The 19,366-nt window shown below is 42.8% G+C and overlaps 1 protein-coding gene across 2 annotated transcripts in view; it reads left to right on the top strand.

Annotated features, from left to right (window-relative positions):
* The window catches only part of lamb2l (laminin, beta 2-like), a 53,863-nt gene that overhangs the window by 11,012 nt on the left and 23,485 nt on the right, over window positions 1-19,366 (top strand). Inside the window, exons 2-9 of one of the 2 annotated variants that reach the window (XM_030055939.1) lie at window positions 2,510-2,577; window positions 12,065-12,234; window positions 16,124-16,259; window positions 16,450-16,523; window positions 17,012-17,200; window positions 17,795-17,858; window positions 18,588-18,790; window positions 19,085-19,205. In XM_030055939.1, the coding sequence (XP_029911799.1) occupies window positions 2,538-2,577; window positions 12,065-12,234; window positions 16,124-16,259; window positions 16,450-16,523; window positions 17,012-17,200; window positions 17,795-17,858; window positions 18,588-18,790; window positions 19,085-19,205 (997 nt within the window). In that variant the 5' untranslated portion in view covers window positions 2,510-2,537. Of the gene's footprint in view, window positions 1-2,509; window positions 2,578-12,064; window positions 12,235-16,123; window positions 16,260-16,449; window positions 16,524-17,011; window positions 17,201-17,794; window positions 17,859-18,587; window positions 18,791-19,084; window positions 19,206-19,366 lie in introns of those variants that run through there. The other variant, XM_030055940.1, reaches the window with a different exon arrangement.

Genomic DNA, 19,366 nt, shown 5'->3' with positions numbered 1-19,366 from the left:
CACCCACTTGTGCATGCACGCGGAAATATACACATTGGGGTCCAGGCTGGCGCACGTGCACACTCTAATACTGCCGCATATCCACACACACACACATGCATACACACAGACAAAACCTGCCTGCAGAAGCACAGAGTGAGAGATTGTGACCACGCAGTGCAGAGGAGAGTGACCTGTGGCTGAGTGAGTACCTACTGAAGCCGGTTAGCAGATATCGATAGATCAGATTAATGATGAACATTAATTTTTACAGACTTACAGATTAACATCTTGATGCAGTCACATTCTTTTCTAATATCTAATCCTTTTGCATGTGTTTTATACTAATTTGTCTTATTATTTACTTACTTACTCAGTTGGATTATTGGCTGTTTGGTGGATTAGAACATCTTGTGGTGACGATTTAGGATTAAAATGTGGCCTTGTTGTGCTGTCACCACCACTGTGGGTTGCCTGCAGCTAAACTGTAAACTCAGCTATTTAGCTGTTAAAATGTAACGGTAGTTTACTCGTTTAACAGTGCTGCAGCTGGTAATTCATTGTTGGAAATGCCTTCTGGTCCAGCATAAAGGAACACTGATGAAATCACCCAGGAGAAAAAAAATACTGTTCATCATAAGTTTGGTTGGAGCTCAGATTTGCTCAAGTGCCCTCATGCAGAATGGCCTTTAGGTTTCACCTGCCAGTGAGTGTTGGCTGGGAAAGTGCTTGGACTGTGGTGTGTGTGTGTGTTCAGTGTTGAACAGTGAGCAAGTGGCTTCGTCTCTGGAGCTCTTCAGTAGCAGAGAGGCTCCACACGTCTTTGCAGCTCTCTTCACTCAACAGATGGGACAGTTGGCGGCGAGGGGCCCCTCTGCACCTTCCTGAAGAGGGTCACCACCAGCTCCAACCAGGGAGCCTGCTGCCCTGCCTCGAGCACATTTCAGCAATATTCTCAGTATTAGCTCACATTCAAGTTAGGATGAAAATAGACCTTTTTCACAGCTGTTTTGATATGAAATAACTGATGGCATAAGTTAACTAACCTTAACTAATGCCATCAGTAACACCTCTGTTTACCTCGCTATTTCATGTTAAAAAGGCTTCTGTAAAAAAAAGGTCTATTGGGATACGCTATTTTATATAATTTCATATCCTGTTGATGGACATCAGTGTATGCTCTTTATTAATAAATAGCGTATTCTGAACATTATCATAAAAATTGCCTGGATTAGATTTGCTGGAGGAGTGCATGTGACCGCGGCTTTTGTTTTGTTTTGTTTTGTTTTTGTTTTTGGTCAGGAAAGTGAAAGATTCCATAATACCACCTCTTTCTCTCTGGAGTTTGTCAGATTTTCCAATCCGTATGCACATATATAAGCATATATATATAAGAGTTAATTACAGTGTTTTACATCCAAGCAATAATTTCAAAGAAAGCACAAACATTTTATCTCATCTGATCTGTCCTGTACAAAAACACAGACTGCAAAACCCCAAGAGTAAACAGGATTAGGAGGTTTACATGCCTCAGTGTTGTGGCTGATATTGGTATATTCCAGGGATATGTGTTTATCCTGGCTATTGGAAATGACAAATGGAGTTTTCATCTGAAAACTCATTAATAGAATACCTGACTGTCCTTGATGATTTCAGAAAAAATGTGCATGTAAACCCACTGAACTCACTGTTGAGTAATTGTGGGGTCTTTTCTCTGCTGCGTCTGTGTTTGGCAGTGTGAGAGCAGCGCCACGTGGACCTCTTATTGCCAGGCTGAGTGTGAAAAATGCTTTCCAACAGAGAACTACTTTAGATCTTACTTTGGATTAGAGACTTTACTTAACATTTTAGACGTTCTCCACGAGTGAAGATGTTTGATTTGTCATTTATCAGACAATGTTTAGCAGTTTCCCGGTGATTTAAATTATGTATTTGCATTGCCAGAGCAAGACTTGGTCTCTGGAGTGAAATTCATTGCGCTGCTTTTTAACATTCTTCGTCATCCTTTTCATTCACAAGTCCCTTTTTCCTTCCTGTAGCCACATTTATTTGTTTGAGAGGTCAGATTGGTTTAGTGTGCAACATGAATAATGTGTGTTCTCACCCATCATTGTATGTGCCCTGGCCCCATTCAGTGAGCAGAGCTCTATGTTTGTGGAGCCTGAGTACACAGGAGGCCTTTTCTCTCCTCAGTGTCACAACACAATCACACAGGACCCTCCGACCTCAGAGAACCCCCTAAACAACTGCACTACAGTAGCAGCAGTTGATTATGGTGGCCTCTGAGATGCTCACCAGTTGATTAAAAAATAATGAAGCTTGTTTTTCATGTAGTATTTTAGCATCAATATATCATCACCACATTAATTCTGAGATTCTGAGATTAATTCTGGCACCGGAAGGAATGAAAGTCCATGGGAAATCGCTAACGGCAAGTTTAACCTCCTCAGGAAAGAAAAGCAAAAAATCACTTTGCCTTTACGTTTTCTTCATCACACTCATCATCATCATATGTATCTGTGTGTTACAGGTTCGCGTCCAAACGTCCAGGCATCCTGATGCCCGTCATGGCTGTGTATCTGAGCCTCCTCGTGTTGGGTGAGTGGGAATTGTAGAGAAGTCTCTTATTTGTCTTTAATTAATGACAAGCCATAGAGGAAAGTTTCATGTTTGCACAGAACATAAGCTCTGGGAAAAGGAGCTGGTGTGAAATCTGTATTACTCTGCAGGTGAAATGGAGCAACAAGAACAAAAAAAGATTAACTTGTGCAATGTGCACAGTCACTAATGCTCAGAATTTGTTATTACACAGAGCGACAGACCAGTCATTTCTCTTTAATTCATAGACCATCATGCTCTTTTTCTTTATAGAGTTGTAATTAGTATTGTGTGTGAGAGTTTGGGTTTCCCACTCACAGGGGAACACTAAAGAGACACAAAAGACACCAGGGAACTGTACACCAGGGAGTAGGCCATGTGTCACATCCTCTTTTCTTTTCCCCCTTTTCTTTCACCTCCTGTGTGTTCTGCTGTCCACACACTGCTTGTCTGATCAACAGGTTGAATTAGCCAAACCAAAGATGCACTAAATAAATAAAGAGCGTGACAAGGACAAGATGCTGATGGTATCTTCAAAAAAGTCCCATTAGATCGGTAGTATCTTGGACATACAAAAAGAACAATTTTAGTTACCTTTGTTAGAAATGGCTGACAAATCTTACAGTAATCATCTCTTCTTCATCACAGTGTGACATTACACTATTACATTATACTATGCATTGAGAAGATATGGGCCAATGTGATCAGCTTTTGCCCGCTGGCTTACAAAAGACTAAATTATGAAGATGTAACTACATGAACTATGGATATGCAACAATGCACCAAAGTTGATGACAGAGACTGAGCTCATGATGCCGTCCCAGTGCTGGTGGTCCACATGTTGTTGTTGTTTAGATATGTTTGCTACAATATATGACAAGACACTCCCTCATATGACTGTCGGGCTATAGACTCTGGCTGGAGATACAGTGGGCGGGGAACTTTGGACAACAGCCAGTTATTTTCCTGTTTGTGTGTGTGTTTGTGTGTGTGTATGTGTGTGTGTGTGAAATCAGATTTTGCCAGAGGGTTAAAGAGGGTAAAACAAAACCTTGCCCTCCTTCTGAGTCTTCAACCCTGTCATATTTGTTGTTGTTGTTGATTAGCATTGCCACAGGATAGGAAATCCTCACTCATTCTCTCTCTCTCTCTCTCTCTCTTTCTCTCTCTCTCTCTCTCTCCATAGGTTGTCATTAGGTCTAATCCATTATTATTTCATGCACCCTAATGACAGTATTGCACTGCAACCACAGATGCTTGTTGTAGTTAGTGTTTACTTTAGGGAACAGTATGGTTCAGGGAGTGAAGTTCCTAAGAGAGAATTTACTCTCCTTTGGCTCGATGCCACATTACAGGCCAGTGTAAAATAATGGAGTGGTGGGGTGCTAAAGGGTAATTTTAGAGTGCGGGGTGAGTTACTGGCACTGGCAGGGAATTGGCATCTTAGAGACACTGCAGAGTAGTTGTTTAAATTTGGTTTGAATTTGTCTAAATAAACTTTTTAAATTTATTTTTGAAGTGGGTGAATTATCCCTTTAAGACTCAGCAGATGAAACAGTGTTAAGATGGAGATCTGCACTGCTGCTGCTGCTGTCTAGCACCATTTGAATTGTCCGCTGATGATAATGTTAAACCCTCCTGTGATCATGTGAACACAGGCTTATTAGGCCAACTTATAGGATTTAGAAACGTTTGAAGGCCGGCCTGAAAATGTGTCATTTAAATCCGTCAGAATCCGGGCTATTTCAGGAATGTCTGGTAGATGATGGGCCACTGACAGCAGTGCTGACTTCAAGACGAACGGGCCCTCGCAGGGTTAATTCGTGACTGTGGGGTGTAGTTGAAAAAGGCCACACACACACACACACACACACACACACACACACACACACACACACACAAACACACTTAAACAGAGGTCACAGCTACTGTTTAGGGTGCTGTTTAACAGGAAGGAGTGGGGAAGGCGTTCTTGTGCGGTCGTCCATCTGACTTTAGGATTAAGGGATTTCATCCAGTTCGTTACAAGATCTTACTGTTTTCTCTCTTCTCTTCTCTTCTCTTCTCTTCTCTTCTCTTCTCTTCTCTTCTCTTCTCTTCTCTTCTCTTCTCTTCTCTTGCCTTTTCTGTCTTAAACTATTTTGTCTTAGACTTAGGCTAGAGATAGACCAATGGACCAACTTGACCTTACAGAAGCTTATTCCTGACACATTTTTTCTCACAGTAGGGATTTATGGTAATAACTGAAGAATTGTGATTTTTTTTTTTTTTGCAACTGTGACATAATAACTCAGAATATTTTTTCTCACAGCTGTGACTTACAGTAATAACTGAGAATTGTGAGTTTTTTTGCTTGTAGTTGTGACTTCATAACTCAGAACTGTGACTCCTCACAGCTGTGAATTTGAACATGCTAAAAGTAGTTTATAGGCTATGTATATATATATATATATATATATATATATAGGCTTATTGTGATTTAAAAACAAAATCTTCACATTTCTGAGTTATCAAGTCATAATTAGAAAAAAACACCCTTGTGGGTTATTACGCCACAGTTATGAGAATCAACTTCCAATGGACATGAAACACTGGTACACCTTTTTTGAATGTCTTAACTTGCTGACCTTGATTTATCTTTGAAGGTCATGCCTGGCTCACAGACATAACATTTGTTGGTATATCAGTGTGTGTGTATAAGAGGGTGAGAGGGGGTGAGGAGTGTTTGGATCTGTCCGTGTCCCACACACTGACACCTGGAGTGTTTCTCTAATGAATAACATTTCCTCCTGTGTTCCTGCATTCCTGTCGTGGCACTGTACACAGCAGGGAGAACGGATGGCCGACGGTGTGTTTACCTGAGACTCCACTCTTTGTGTGTCTGCTTTGTGTGTGTGTGTGTGTGTGTGTGTGTGTGTGTGTGTTTCACTGCCACGTGCTTGACCAATGCTGTAATCACACATTTGTAAAAACCAGCTGGTGTCAACAACAGTTGTCCAACCTTCTTTAGCACAAGTTACACCTCGGTGTGTTTCAGTCCCGCTGAAACACACCGAGGTGTAACTTGACCCTCATGACATTCCATAGTCTCGCCTAAGGCGAGGTAATTTTTCAGAATAGAAAAGATCCTCCAAATTATGGCTGTTGACTAGAGATGAACTCATTAAAGAAACAGCTCACTCTAAAATGAACATTTTGATATTATCTTCTCACGTCAGTGCCAGCTGAAAAGCAGGCGAAATGTCTTTGTCCAACTCTGTAGCAGCCATCTCCATAACAACTGAAGTCAATGGGCAGTGCCTTTTACAGCCCCAAAAAGGATAAAAAAAAAATCATAATAAAATTGTTATACATAGCTTGTGCAGCTGATCCAAATCTTCTGAAGCTCCACAATCACAGCCTGTGCTAGGATGTGCTAGATAAAGCCACCATTGACACCATTATTTTCACTATAGACTTTAATAATAAAACAGTTGAGGCTAGGGTGTCCAGATTCTTCTCAACAGTTCACCCATTTTAGGCAAACTGATCCTCTAATCAAGCAAAAATGATTATACATTATATTTTCTTTTTTAAATGTTTGTCTTTGAGTGTTAAATTCCCACTGGCTTTGTCCTTGTGATCCACAGACGTTGTATTTTTTCACAATAGTTGAAAATTTTGCCACAGAGGGAAGCAGGACAGAGGGGTACATCTCCAAATTGGTTTGGTTGCGCGCCATGAAGTTTGGTGAAAACATCCATGTTGGTGAAGGATGAGATATGACAATTTCGTTGTCTCCATTGACTTTCCCTCTCGCGCCACCAACAGGCCTAACGGGACGTCTGCTTGAGAAATAATATTCTTGTTTTACATATGAAACATACTTAAATAATGCAACGCAACTTGCTCCTCAGCACTTCAGCAGCAACCCAGCTGCCAGAATAAAATATTGCCATTGTACGTGTCTGCAAACCAACAAATACATTGAAATGTTAGTGTTTCTTTATGCTTATAGCCACTGTGTTTATGTGACTGTCAATGGTCACACATGAACAAACACTGGGTTAGCGTTAACGTTAGCTCGTTTGCTACTTTAGTAACTTTTGTTTTCTGTGTTAGCTTTGTTAAACCACCAGAACTACTTGGTTAAGGTTAAGAAAAGGCCATGGTTAACATTAACAAATATGAGGCCTGAGTGCGATTCGGGCCGCATATTTTTGTCCAAACCCGAGACAGGAGCATAGTAACCAAGCCTGACCTGAAGCTGACAGGCATTCTTTTCTTTGTGAATCCTGACCCGAACCTGAGATTTTGCTTGTCCTCCTTCGCTAGGTTACAATTATCACCTGAAATAGCCTACGTGTTGCCTTCAGCGTCGTCACGTAAACACCAGCACTATACAGAAAGTTGTCCAGAACAGACAGCAGGTCCATCATTTTTACTTATTTTACACTAAAGTTTCACAAAATAACACTGACGTGACTGAACCCACCTGTCCCCTAACATAACATTTTTTTGCTCACGTACTATGTCATGAAACTTGAAAAAAGTGACGTTTCACTTTTTTCATGGTTTGCAGAAATGTAAAATGCCATGATTTTTTTCCTGGCGACTGGTCTGTCCGCAGTCTTTTGAGGCAACCCTGGCATGGCTGTGAGCTTCCAAATCCTCTGGTCAGTCAGGCTCTCACTCCCTCCTGTATTACAGGAAGTGATAGGAAAGGCTTGAGATGTTCTCTGTTATTGCTATCATTTCTGTGGACAAACGTGGAATGCAATAACGTGAAGGCAGCCGACCCTCAGGGAGGCACAGTCACTGCCACAAACTGATGCTCACATACATATACCAATGCTCTGCATGTACAAATGCGCCTAAAATTCTGACAATAATAATCTTTGTGTCATGCACAGCTCGACTGAATGCACAACACACACACACACACTGCAAACATACAGTGAGGCATTCTCCCTGCTAGTCGGGACAGGTGAAAACCAGGTAAAGGATATGTTTCTCACAAGCCTCCCAGGCAGGGGGGATGGACACCACTGTCACGTCTCACATGTCGAAAGCATCTTTAGATAAATGAGTTTCTCTTGCGAGCTTCTTTCAAGAGTGTGTGTTTGTGCGCGCATGAGTGTGTGTATGCGTAGTCGCTGCTGACGATTACGCCTTGTAATTACCTACACAAACACCAGCCTTTTCTGTTTCAACACTGACAGCTTGGAGAAAGCCCTCTGACAGCAAGGCTTTGTGCACAGTTAACTTTACAGTAGCAACACTGTGTATACATATGTGTGTACGTGCATGTGTGTGTGTGTGGTCCTTTAAATCTTTGAAACTCAATTACGTTGATTAGGTCGTAAATGCCTAGAGAAATACATTCCTGAGGGTCTCTTTCAACTCGGATCTATGGCTCCTATCATACAGGAGAGGGTTAATTTATGAGATGTTTATGTGATGTTGCGCTAAAAATCATTTCCCCACAAAATGTTTGTCCTCTGGCGCAGACGTTGGATCAATTTCAAGCATCTCGGTTTGTTTTTCCACCGCTTCCTCACTTTGCAAGACATTTGCAAAACATTTGACAAGATAATCAAGAGTGATTCTACAAGTTGTCAGGCTATGGATTAGTCAATTTGTCATCGATTAAGCACATTTCAGTTATCAATATGTCCTTATGGACTAGGAAAATAGCAACACACAAACCATTTGTTTGTATGGGAGTGTAAGCAATTACAACGTTAACTCACTCTGTAATTAAATATATAAAGTCCTATATGTTGGACAGTGCCATTACTTCCCAGTAATAATATGTCTCAGTGTGAGCCTTACTTTTGGAGATTTCCATACACAGATTGCAGGAGTTGAGAACATAAAACTTTACAAACGCCGCAAACTGGTTGAAACAGCTGTATTTGTATGTTCCTGAGCTGCAGAGAGGCGAGCGTGGTCACGAAGGGACATGATTATGGTTTGACTGCCTTGTTTTCCAACACCATTCATGCCTTCTCCATTCATGGGTTCTTATCCAGAGGAGGTTATTTGACCAGGGTGTGAACCCATGTTGTCATGTCATAGCTGTAACGTGAGGTCAGGTGAAACACAGATACAGTTCTCCATCAGTTTCTGTGTCCTTTGAGGGTCTGTTTGAGTAGTGGGTGTTTCCTTCAGCCTTAACAAAGGTGAAGGCAGGCATGTACAGTATGTAGTTTCTGCCCTCTTTTTCTGCATGTATTGTTTTTAAAAAAATCATTCATTAATGTGGTGTGAAAAGATTTGCATACGTTTGGCCATGCACCCATCAAATGATCACCGGCCCAGCATCTGTGCCTAACTTGGTCTAGTTTCAGTCTCTCAATGTAGGCTAGTAGTTGATGTTTGCCCAGGGTGTGTCTGATCTCAATCTGCAGTTCATAGGTTAGCCTTCTCACCCATTTATTGTGTGCATGTGTGCATGTGTGTGTGTGTGTGCACTGTGCAGAAACACATGCCTTAATGCCTCTCTGTGTATATTTACTTCATTTTCTTTCAGTTTAGTAATGTTAGCCTAGAGGAAGAATGTGCAGTAAACTTCCACTGGCAGGTTGATCAGTACCAGAGGACTTACTAAATGGCATTGTTAATGCCCCACAGGAATTCAGAAAATCACTTGAACGGGGGCCAAGTCCGTATAAGATCATTATTCTGTGTGTGTGTGTGTGTGTGTGTGTGTGTGTGTGTGTGTGTGTGTGTGTGTAGTCTGGGCAGCACAGCACTGAAAGACAGAGTTTCACAGGAGAAAGCCTTGTAGCCTCACCAAGTAGATTTTGCATTAAAACGTTTTCTATGAGAATTAAACTTTTTTTTTTTTATTGGAGCAGTGTTTAGAGGTCAGAGAAGCCGGCTTGTGGCCAGAGGCTTGCTGGGTTACATCCCTGCACCGGCTCTGAAGATCTGGGTGGGGAGAGTGAATGAGTCATGCTTTTTCCTGGTGCCCTTGAGCAAGATGCTCCACCACCAGTTGCTGCTCCAGTGGCCCACACTACAAAACTGTGGTCGATCTGAGGAGGCGCAAAGGTGTGAATGTGAAGCCTTGAGGCAGAGCATTCAGGCTGTGTTTATATTCTATGGATAATAAGGCCTCATTAAATAAAACCACACTCATTAATCTATGTATTTTATCCCCTTTTACCTCAATTAAGTCTTCCTAACACTGCAGATACTCACTTACATAGTCATTATAATATAATATACATTAGAATGTGTTTTGATAAATTCAGCTCCTATGAAAGTGTCTGAGTGTTACATAAATCAGTTTTATGGAGTCATCTGGCATTGCAGAACTGTGTTTTTTATGTAAACATACTCTGCTAACCGGATGCCTCTGATTCCATCTCACACCTTCCACGTCTCCCATCATGCCTCAACATGCTGCCGCTCTGTTGTTGTGTTTTGTAGATCCACAGGGATGAAAGGCCCTCAGACATCTCTGTCGGCATCTCCCGTCCCCTGACGCTCTAGCCGCAGTCAGCCCTGCCTCCTTCACCATCCTGCCTTTATGATCTTTGTTGCATGATCGTTTTAACGTTGGCGCTCTCTGTGGGTCCACAACTCTTTCCCACTCTCTTCCCACTCTCTAAAGTTGTGCTTTAGGTCTGTCTCGCCCTCTGTCCCCCATTCTCTTTCTCTCTCTCTCTCATATATCCCTGATGAGGCCTTCGTTATTCAGAGGCAGTGATGTGAGGACAGTGTTTACATGGGTGAGGGACAGGGAATGAGTGAACAGGGCCAAAAAAACATCAGGGGCCCCAGTTACTGCTAATGTGGTTCTCACCTTTATATTTTGGTCTTTCTGCCTCTTTTTTTCAACTAATTGAGGTCCATTAAGGTGGTAGGCAGACACAGGTTCAAAGGTAAGGTTATAACACAACTGGATATTAGTAATCCACCATCACCGAGTATCTTTGTAGCCAAAACTGTCAAGTTAACCATTTGAAAGCCTTGAGCCTGTGGGCAGGTTTTTTTTTTTTTTTCATTCTCTGAACAAATTCACTTTATTTCTTGGGGCGGTTGGTAAATGTATTTTAGTTTATTTATTTATTTTTTTGACAATTTTGGGAGGGATAAAATTGTTGTAGTTTTATTTATTTATTTATTTATACAAATTGTTGGGGTATATAATTACAATAATTATTATCATAACATTTTCTCTAATTTTTTTACTAACTTAGTTGTATTTTTGCGATATTTTTCTAATTGTTTTCTGTTTTTTTTTTTTTTTTTATTTTGATTTGCTATTTTTAATTAATTTAGCAAATCACCTTTTTCCCTCTATGTTTTTGAAAGAAATCAGGTGAAGTTGCTCAGGTTTCAAAGGGTTAAGTGGTTGGGTAAGCAGGGGCTCAGGGTTTACAGATGCAGAATCCTGTGTGAAGAGGTACAGGTGCCAAATATTTAAAACTAACCTCACAACATCTCAAGACTCTCACATGTTGCTCAGTGCTGGCAGCTCTCCTCTGTCAAACTAACCATTTGAAATTACAATATTTCTTAAGAGAGGAGTAGACACATCCTTCCCCCGTGCTTGTTTTATTAATCAAGATCTTATCTAGAAAAGCTATACTTCATCTGTCATCTGCACGGTGTGTGGAGAATTCAGTGGTTATCTAAGGTGAATACCTTCAGTGTGAAAAACGCCTGGTTTCTGTGATTTCCCAACCTGGGTGTGTGCTGCGTGGATTGTATGCAGGGGAGGAACCTCCACACTGCAGCAAATACACTGCACATATCTCCCATCAAAACAGTTCATATTCAGTGTCAAAATCTTACTTTTATTAAAACAAGTGAAAAAATATAAAAGCGGGATGAGACAACCTAATGCGTCTCCAGTACCAATCCACTTGTCTCTAGAACTTTTTTGAATCAAGGGTCATTTTCTTGATTATGGTGGGTTGATTCTGCCTTGTTTCAACATTTTTCTACTTGTTCCCATAAAAAAAGAAGAGGAGAAAATATTGCCTTTCTCTGTATGTTTCTGCCTGTGTAGTCTGTGTACTTTGATTGGTTGTCGTCTGGATTACAGCTGGCAGTAACACACTGGTAATATTGAATTAGATCCAAGTGACTCACAGATTTTATTTTATTTTTAACTGCAGGGGTTAACCGTGATTATAGCACCTTGACTGTCGACTATGTATCATTGCGTGATTCAGTGATTGCAAGGCAGTCTCATATTAATATTTAAAATCTTATTTTATTATTAAAATGGGTGAACATTTCTAGTGATGGGTTGCAGTTTTTGTCTTCTTCTTAATGCAGTTTAGGAGATTAGTTTGCATCAAAAAATGACTCTTGGTTCAATAAAAGTTGATTTTAAGACAAAATAAGACTTGATACAGGAAGGATTGACTTGTCATAATGTTGCACTGTGTGTAAACTGTGACGTACTTCAGTGCAAAGTGACAAACACAATATTTCTTCTGTCCTCTTTCTCCGCTGTCTTGTCCTCCTGTCCCGCCCTGTCCAGCTCTCGGTGTGTCTGGACAGGAACTCCCATCAGGCCCTCACGGCTGCACGGAGGGAAGCTGTTACCCAGCAACAGGAAACCTTCTGATTGGACGAGCCGTCAACCTGTCCGCCACTTCCACCTGCGGCCTGAACGGGCCAGAGCACTATTGCATTGTCAGCCACCTGCAGGTAAGATCAAAAATGGCACTAGCTGGTTCTTATGGCATTTTTTTTGTCTCTTATTCGACTACCAGGGCACAGGTTTTCCTCCGTATCTGCTGAACTGAGATCTGCTCTGAATCATGTCTATTGAGTATCTTCTCAAAACTGCTGTTATTTATTATTTTGCCTTTTTAATAGTATTTTAGCACATTCGCTTTCTTTTTACACTTCCTTCATCACAATAATCCACAGTGATTTGACTGCAGTTTCTATCCCTGCCACAGGTAACACCATCTATCTCCATTGCTTTAAAATGCCCCTTCCTTGTTTATGCGCGGCTTTACTTTCCCACCTCGCTGCTCCGTCTCTCATCACCGCGCCCCGCCCGGCACAATGCATGGCATCCTGCAGTTAGGGGAGAGCGAAAATAAAGGATGGCTTGTTTGTTCTTTCTCTCTCTCATGCATTCATCCATCTTCATCCCTTCATCTCCACTCTTCCATCTTCATTTGTTTCCATGAGCAGGACCCCTCCTCCCCCACCGCGACCCTGCCCTGCCTTTCAGTGCCAGGTGTACACACACAAGCCGGCCCATTCTCCCCCACCCATCCCTCTGTTTTTCTTACTCTGCCTACCTCTCCCTCTCTCAGGCTACACCTCACTTTCCACCTTGTGCACGCTTACCTCTCTGACAAGCATCTTTCAGTTTCTTTCATCATTTCCCACAGAGTTGCTTTTTTTTTTTTTCTTTTTCAGCCTCTGTGACCAGTTACATGACTCTTAGGCAGATGATAGACACAGTTTTACCAACTGATTTTCAAGAACAAACCAAGTCAAATCAATGATCATTAAGTGTGTGAAGGTTAATTTTTTATAACTCGACATAGACAGTCAAGTGGAGACTCTTTTATTATTTTGAATGTACAACTCGATTTTTGATTGATTTTGATCTTTTGAGGTTAGTGTGAGAAAGCTGATGAATCAAATGTCAACAGGGACCACTGAGCATGTGATACCTCCATTTTCCTTCAGGCCGTGATCATAAAACTTCCCATCTTTACTACATTGATAGATCCAACTCATCAATTGTTAATCCCTCAGCCTGCCTATACCCAGATTCCTGACACCATCACGATGACATCGGCCCTGCTTGCATTTGTGCACTACATGCATTCCTGTGCTCCTACATGTATGTCTTTGCCTCCGCTTCCATGCCTTCAGGCAGGGCCAACAGCTTGAACTTCCAGGTGAACGTGACTGACACCTGCTGATTGGTGATAGGCCCTGTACTACTGTAAGGGGGCGGGGCGCGGTGACAACCTGTCGCATCGCAGATCCAGGTGTGAACCATCACCTGTCCGTCAGAGTCACTCTGCAGCTATTTGCAAGGCCCACACCAAACATTACTCTCTCTGCGGCCATCAATCTTGAAGCATCCACTGCTTCATCAATCACCTCTGTTTGACTTCGCTTCCTTCAGGGTGTTTTCTGCGCGTCTTTCCTGGTGAGATCGGGTTGCATAGCCGTTATGTGCTGTTTTTATCTGGTATCCAGGAGAAGCAGTGGGTTCAGGGGGCTGCTGTCAAGCCACTTGTTCTGAGGATTCTCTAAAAGAGGCCTTGGCTCGGACCTTAGACCCACCTGATGGAGTGGAACTAAAACTGTAACTCTAGACGAGGTCCTGTAGTGAAAGGGAGGAGACGGGAGAGGGGGAGAGGGAGGCAAGGATGGCTGTATGGGAAGGGGGAAGTGAAGGAAGAGAAAAGGATGGTGGAAGACATGGGAATCAAAGGACAAGGGAGGAAGAGGAGAACAAAGGAGGGATGGGGGGGAAAAGGAGGAGCACTGTAGCGGGAGAAAGGAAAGGTAACTGGCGGGGAAAAGTGGGGAAATAAGCGAGGAAAGGGGGCGGAATGAGGGAGGTAGTGGGGCGTGCCTCGTGTAAAGCCACCATCGTAGTGTGACAAAGAAGTGTTTTCGAATCAACATTAGTCTTACATCAGCGTATTGTTGCAGCAGAAAGCCCTGTGGTTGTGTTGACCAAGCCTGACTAATGGGGGATAAATAAGAGCTCAGGGGAGAGAGGCTCTTAAAGCAACCAGCCTCAGTCCACTCAGCACCAAGCAACTTGTACAGTAGCCTTTGACCATATGAAAATGTGACATTTTGAATCTGGATTGATATTTTATTTGTTTGACCAGCAGAAACTTTTAATTATAATTCTCTCAGATTGCAGGTTCTTTAGTTAAGGAATTGCATGATGGTTTTTTATGGGATTTTGAGATTGTCACTACAGACTTTCACAAGCAAAAGTCACAAATCTAAATTTCTGTGAACATTATAAAGCAGTAGAGTGTTTTTAGGGTTGTTCTCCTACTAAATTTACACACTGGCTTTTTACTGATGGCACAAGCTCTTGAGATGGATGGATTACTGTACATAAAGGAATGGCCTTTTAAGTAGCCGGTGTCTGAGATGAGGGTGTGAGCAGATTTATGCCGGGATTAGGGAGGCTAGGTGAAAAAGGCAAGCATGCATGCACAAACAGACACATGCCCACCCTCGCATTTATATTGAAACGCACGCGCACACGCGTCCATGTGCTCATTTGTGCGTGCGTGTACACACACACACACACACACTCGCCGCTTGCAGCACGCTGCCGGCATTCCCCATCATTTCTCAGTCCGGTCTCTTTAACAGCCATGTTGTTGTTAGCAGCTTCATCGCCCCTGACAACAACCTAGTTAAGGAACTCTGGCCTGGAATCCGCTGCTGCTCCGTGCCAGCCGCCACTCATCCCCCTGTTTACCCCTCTTTCTCCTCCCCTGATCCCCTCTTCTTGGCCCCCTCTCAAATGTGCCCCTTTCTACCCTCTCTCACCATCTCCCTCTCTCTCTTTGCTGACCCGCTCATTCCCACCCTCCGCCCTCCGCTCTCGGCTCTCGCTCATGCCCCAGTTTCATTCTTCCTCACCCCCGCTGCGCCCATTTTCTTACCCAATGCGTCCCCTCTCCGCTGAATACCATCTCTCCTCACCTGGGCCTTCCTTTTGCCCCCTTCCTCCTTTTCTCAATCCTTCTTTCCGAACTCTCCTAACCGTCTCCAAACCCCCTCCGTTCTTGGTCTTGGCCTCGGTCTCCTCTCCACACTCTTACGCCGTTTCTCCTCAAGCCTTCTCCTCCTCTTTCTTTTTCCTGCCTTCTCCTCAGCCTCTTCATTGTTTCTCTTCCCTCTGCTTCTATTCATCACCTCTCCTTCTTTCCATCTCTCTCATAATCCTCCTCCTAGTCATGAAACCTCTGGTGTTAAGGAGCTATGACTCGTATTCAGACCCTACAGAAGTCCTGTTGGCCGGGTCATTCGACACTCTTTCCGTGATCCCAGAGTTTTGAATTCAGCTCCTCTCTATTCCAACCCTCCTCCCCCTTCCTCTCCTTCGTTTTTTTTCCCCTTCGTCTTTTTCATTTGGTGGTTTCCAGGGGCAGCTGAGCCTTTCCCCAGTAGTCATTTCACCCTGTCAGATGAAAGCTCTAATCTGAGGGAACAGCTCTATCATAAAAAGACTTGACTGATATGTACAGGGTGCATTCTGTAAAGACTAATCCAATTTAGCAATAGATATATTGAGTATTGACCTGATTGATATGTGGAAGCCTAGCGATCACTTATGGAAGCTGATGGAAGCTAATAAACACCCAACCATTTTAGAAATACAGAATAGTTGCCTGATAGTTGCCAGATTTGGGGATTTCAAAATTTTGTAAGAGGAGTGTCCCGGGTTTGAATAAAGTGCACAAGATGTATTCATATTTTCTCTTCGTAGCAGATTCAAAATGCCCCGTGCAGGTTTGACTTCATTGTATTTATGAGATCATCCATGAGAAAATGTGTATTTCCTTCCCTTCCACTGCAGGAGTCAGACAAATGTTTCCAGTGTAACTCTCAGCATCCGTACGACCCGCTCCGTCACAGAAACAGCCACCGCGTCGAAAACGTGATCTCCCTCATGGACGACGAGAAAAACATCACCTGGTGGCAGTCCGTCAATGGTGGGTGGATGGTGGAGGGATTCCAAAGGAGATTGACAATACATATGATGACTCACTCTTGAATGCATAGGCAGTAAAATTCCCTGTGGGAGGATTATTGTGATTTTTTTCATGAGCTGAGAGGTGGAGGGAGGAAAAACCAGCGAGGGAGGCCGTGTTGTTGTGACAGTTTTTGCCTGTTGCTCCACAGGACAGGAGAGCGTCAGCATCCGACTGAACCTGGAGGCTGAATTCCACTTCACACACCTCATCATGAAGTTTAAGGTGTGTGTTTGTGTGTGTGTGTACATGTATGTACACCTCTACATGTACTGTAAGGAGGTGGCAGTTTCCGTGTGTGTTGTCATGTATGTGCTTATGCATGTCTGTCTGCATACTTGTCTGGCTTTGTGTGTTTTCTTATCCCACCTCAGAAGTTTCATCTCCCGCATTCCAACGTATCAATCAATCAATCACTCTGCCGTTAGCAAAGCAAACATGAAATTAACGTCTTCATAATTCAGTCTGAATTGGTCTGTGGCGGTATATTGCGCTAATGACAAATGTCAGATTTTTGTTTTATGTTATTTTTCTTTGTGTGGCTCAGTGGTTAAAGCATGGCAACAGCACTGATGGGTTTAGTGCTTCAGGTCCCATCCATTCACACACAGAGAATGGAATGGTTAATGTCAAGTATCAGGATTTAATAAGGGAAAACTAAAGAAGCACAAAAAATTAATCTCTTACGTTTTTTTTTTTTGTTTTTTTTTCAGACGTTCAGACCTGCAGCCATGCTGATCGAGCGCTCGGCCGACTTTGGCCGCACGTGGCGCCCGTACCGCTACTTCGCCTACAACTGCACCAAGACGTTTCCCAGCATCCCCGCCAACGGCCTGCACCACATCAACGACGTCATCTGCGAGGAGCGCTACTCCGACATCGAGCCCTCCACCGAGGGAGAGGTAAGCCGTAGCAGAAGCTGCAGACGTAGTTGTAGCGTAGAGGCTGGAGGACAGGACGGAGCTTCTTGTTCATTCTTGTTTGTCTGAGGCGGTAGAGGTGAGGCAGTGTTGAGGGTTATTTTAGATAATTTGAAAAGTGAGATAATTGTGATTGGGAGGGAGAGGTGAAGTCACTGTGAAACACAGAATGTAACAAATAATCATGGAACTAATAAAGAGCGAGGTTAAGCCGGTGATGACGGATGGCTTTGATTTGTTCCTACAAGCTTTCACAGGCTTTGTCTCCTGAAGCTCTCAGGGAAATGTGTAGAACCAACAACTCAAATCTCCCAATGATGCAGGGAGATTATGGGCTTTCTCACATATTGTATATATATATCAAAGATTTCATGATGTCATTTTTCCCCTTTCCCTTTTCCCTTCCATGCCATTGTGCCTATGCTGTCGCTCATTATCTGTTTTTTTTTTTTTTACTGGATATTATGCTCTTTAATCCTGGCTTTCACTGAAGGCTCCTGCCAAACTGTATTTCTCATCATAGAATCATCAGTGATATACTGTTTATGCTGAGATGCTCTCTGTTTTTTATTCCAGGTGATTTATAAAGTTTTGGATCCTGCCATTCATGTGAAAGACCCATACAGCTTGGATATTCAAGGTAAGTGAAACAGAGCGTTAAATGATTTTTCACACATGCTCTCTGATTCTGTGGGCTGCAGTGTTGTTTCGGTCTGACAGAATATAAAATTATGATGATATATGAATGTGAATACTTTGCTGAATACATTGAAAGTCATTTTGTACTCAATTAATGAAATCACCTCAGCATTTTGTCCTCTACTTCCTGCCATCACCATAGCAAAGGGATTATTGAGCAGTGTCAAGACTACATTTCTAGTATTAAACTACGTCCCCCACATACTTTGATTCACTATATCACTGCATTAGAATTTGTCAGTCAGTAGATGAGAAATAATCTGCTGAAAAAGTTTGCTTTCTCTCAGTGTAAACGTTCCCACCGTTATATAAGAGTATGACAAGAACATTGGACATCATTCCTACTGAGGCTCACAGGTTAGGTAGGTACAGTTATTCTGATTTTGAAGGCAAGAGCAAAGTAGTTCCCAGTTGGTGTGTTGTAACAAAGAAGTAACACACACATCACTGCAACCAGGGCATGGCAAGTAAAATAATCTTCCTTTCGAATAGTTTCAAAGAGTAATGAATAATACGTAAATATTTCAGAATAAGGAGACCAATGTTATTAGAAAGAACAATATTGCACTCGCCAGGGAAGAAAAATAGCGAACGATAAAATTTCTATAAAAAAACAACAAACACCATGAAAAACAACAGTCAAAGCAGCCTTTCTGTTTCTGTTCTGCAGAGCTGCTGCGCATCACCAACCTGCGTATCAATTTCACCAAGCTTCACACTCTGGGAGACGACCTGCTGGACCGCCGCTCCGACGTCCTGCAGAAGTATTACTACGCCATTCATGAGCTGGTGGTCAGAGGGAGCTGCTTCTGCTACGGCCACGCCTCAGAGTGCGCCCCCGTGCCGGGCGTCCACAACCGGGAGAGCGGCATGGTGAGCTGACGTGGGTTGGAGAGCAGCGGGTGGACAGTAGAGATTCAGCCGGGTTAGATTTACCCTGAGGAATGTGTGTGTGTTGTTCTGACTTGTGACTTTTTTAAAAATGTATTTTTTGTTGGGTTGATGCACATGAGTAACTGGTCATTGTGCAATGAGCAGCTGTGCGGGAAATAATTCACACTCCAGCTCGTATTGTTGTTTGTTTTTCAACATATTGTGCCAAAATGATTTCACCTGTGTCTGACAGTGCCAAAATGACATGCTGTGGTTTCCCTGTTTGTCGGCCAGATCCACGGTCGCTGCGTGTGCAAACACAACACTGAGGGTCTGAACTGTGAACGCTGCCGAGATTTCCACAACGACCTGCCATGGAGACCGGCTGAGGCAAACAACCCACACACCTGTAGAGGTAGGAACACACACACCCACACACCAACACCAAGTTAGGGAAATTAACTCTGAGGCCAAGAGTGTGTTGTGGACACAAACTGAGTGAAGATTACATTCCTCCGCCACAAATTGGATTATGTAAACATAACGCGAATTAGAAACACTACTGCGATTGTTTCT

Source organism: Myripristis murdjan, chromosome 7 (assembly GCF_902150065.1).
Source record: "Myripristis murdjan chromosome 7, fMyrMur1.1, whole genome shotgun sequence".
NCBI lineage: Eukaryota > Metazoa > Chordata > Actinopteri > Holocentriformes > Holocentridae > Myripristis > Myripristis murdjan.
Note: the sequence above shows the minus strand (reverse complement) of the source record. Positions and strands in the feature narration are given on the sequence as shown.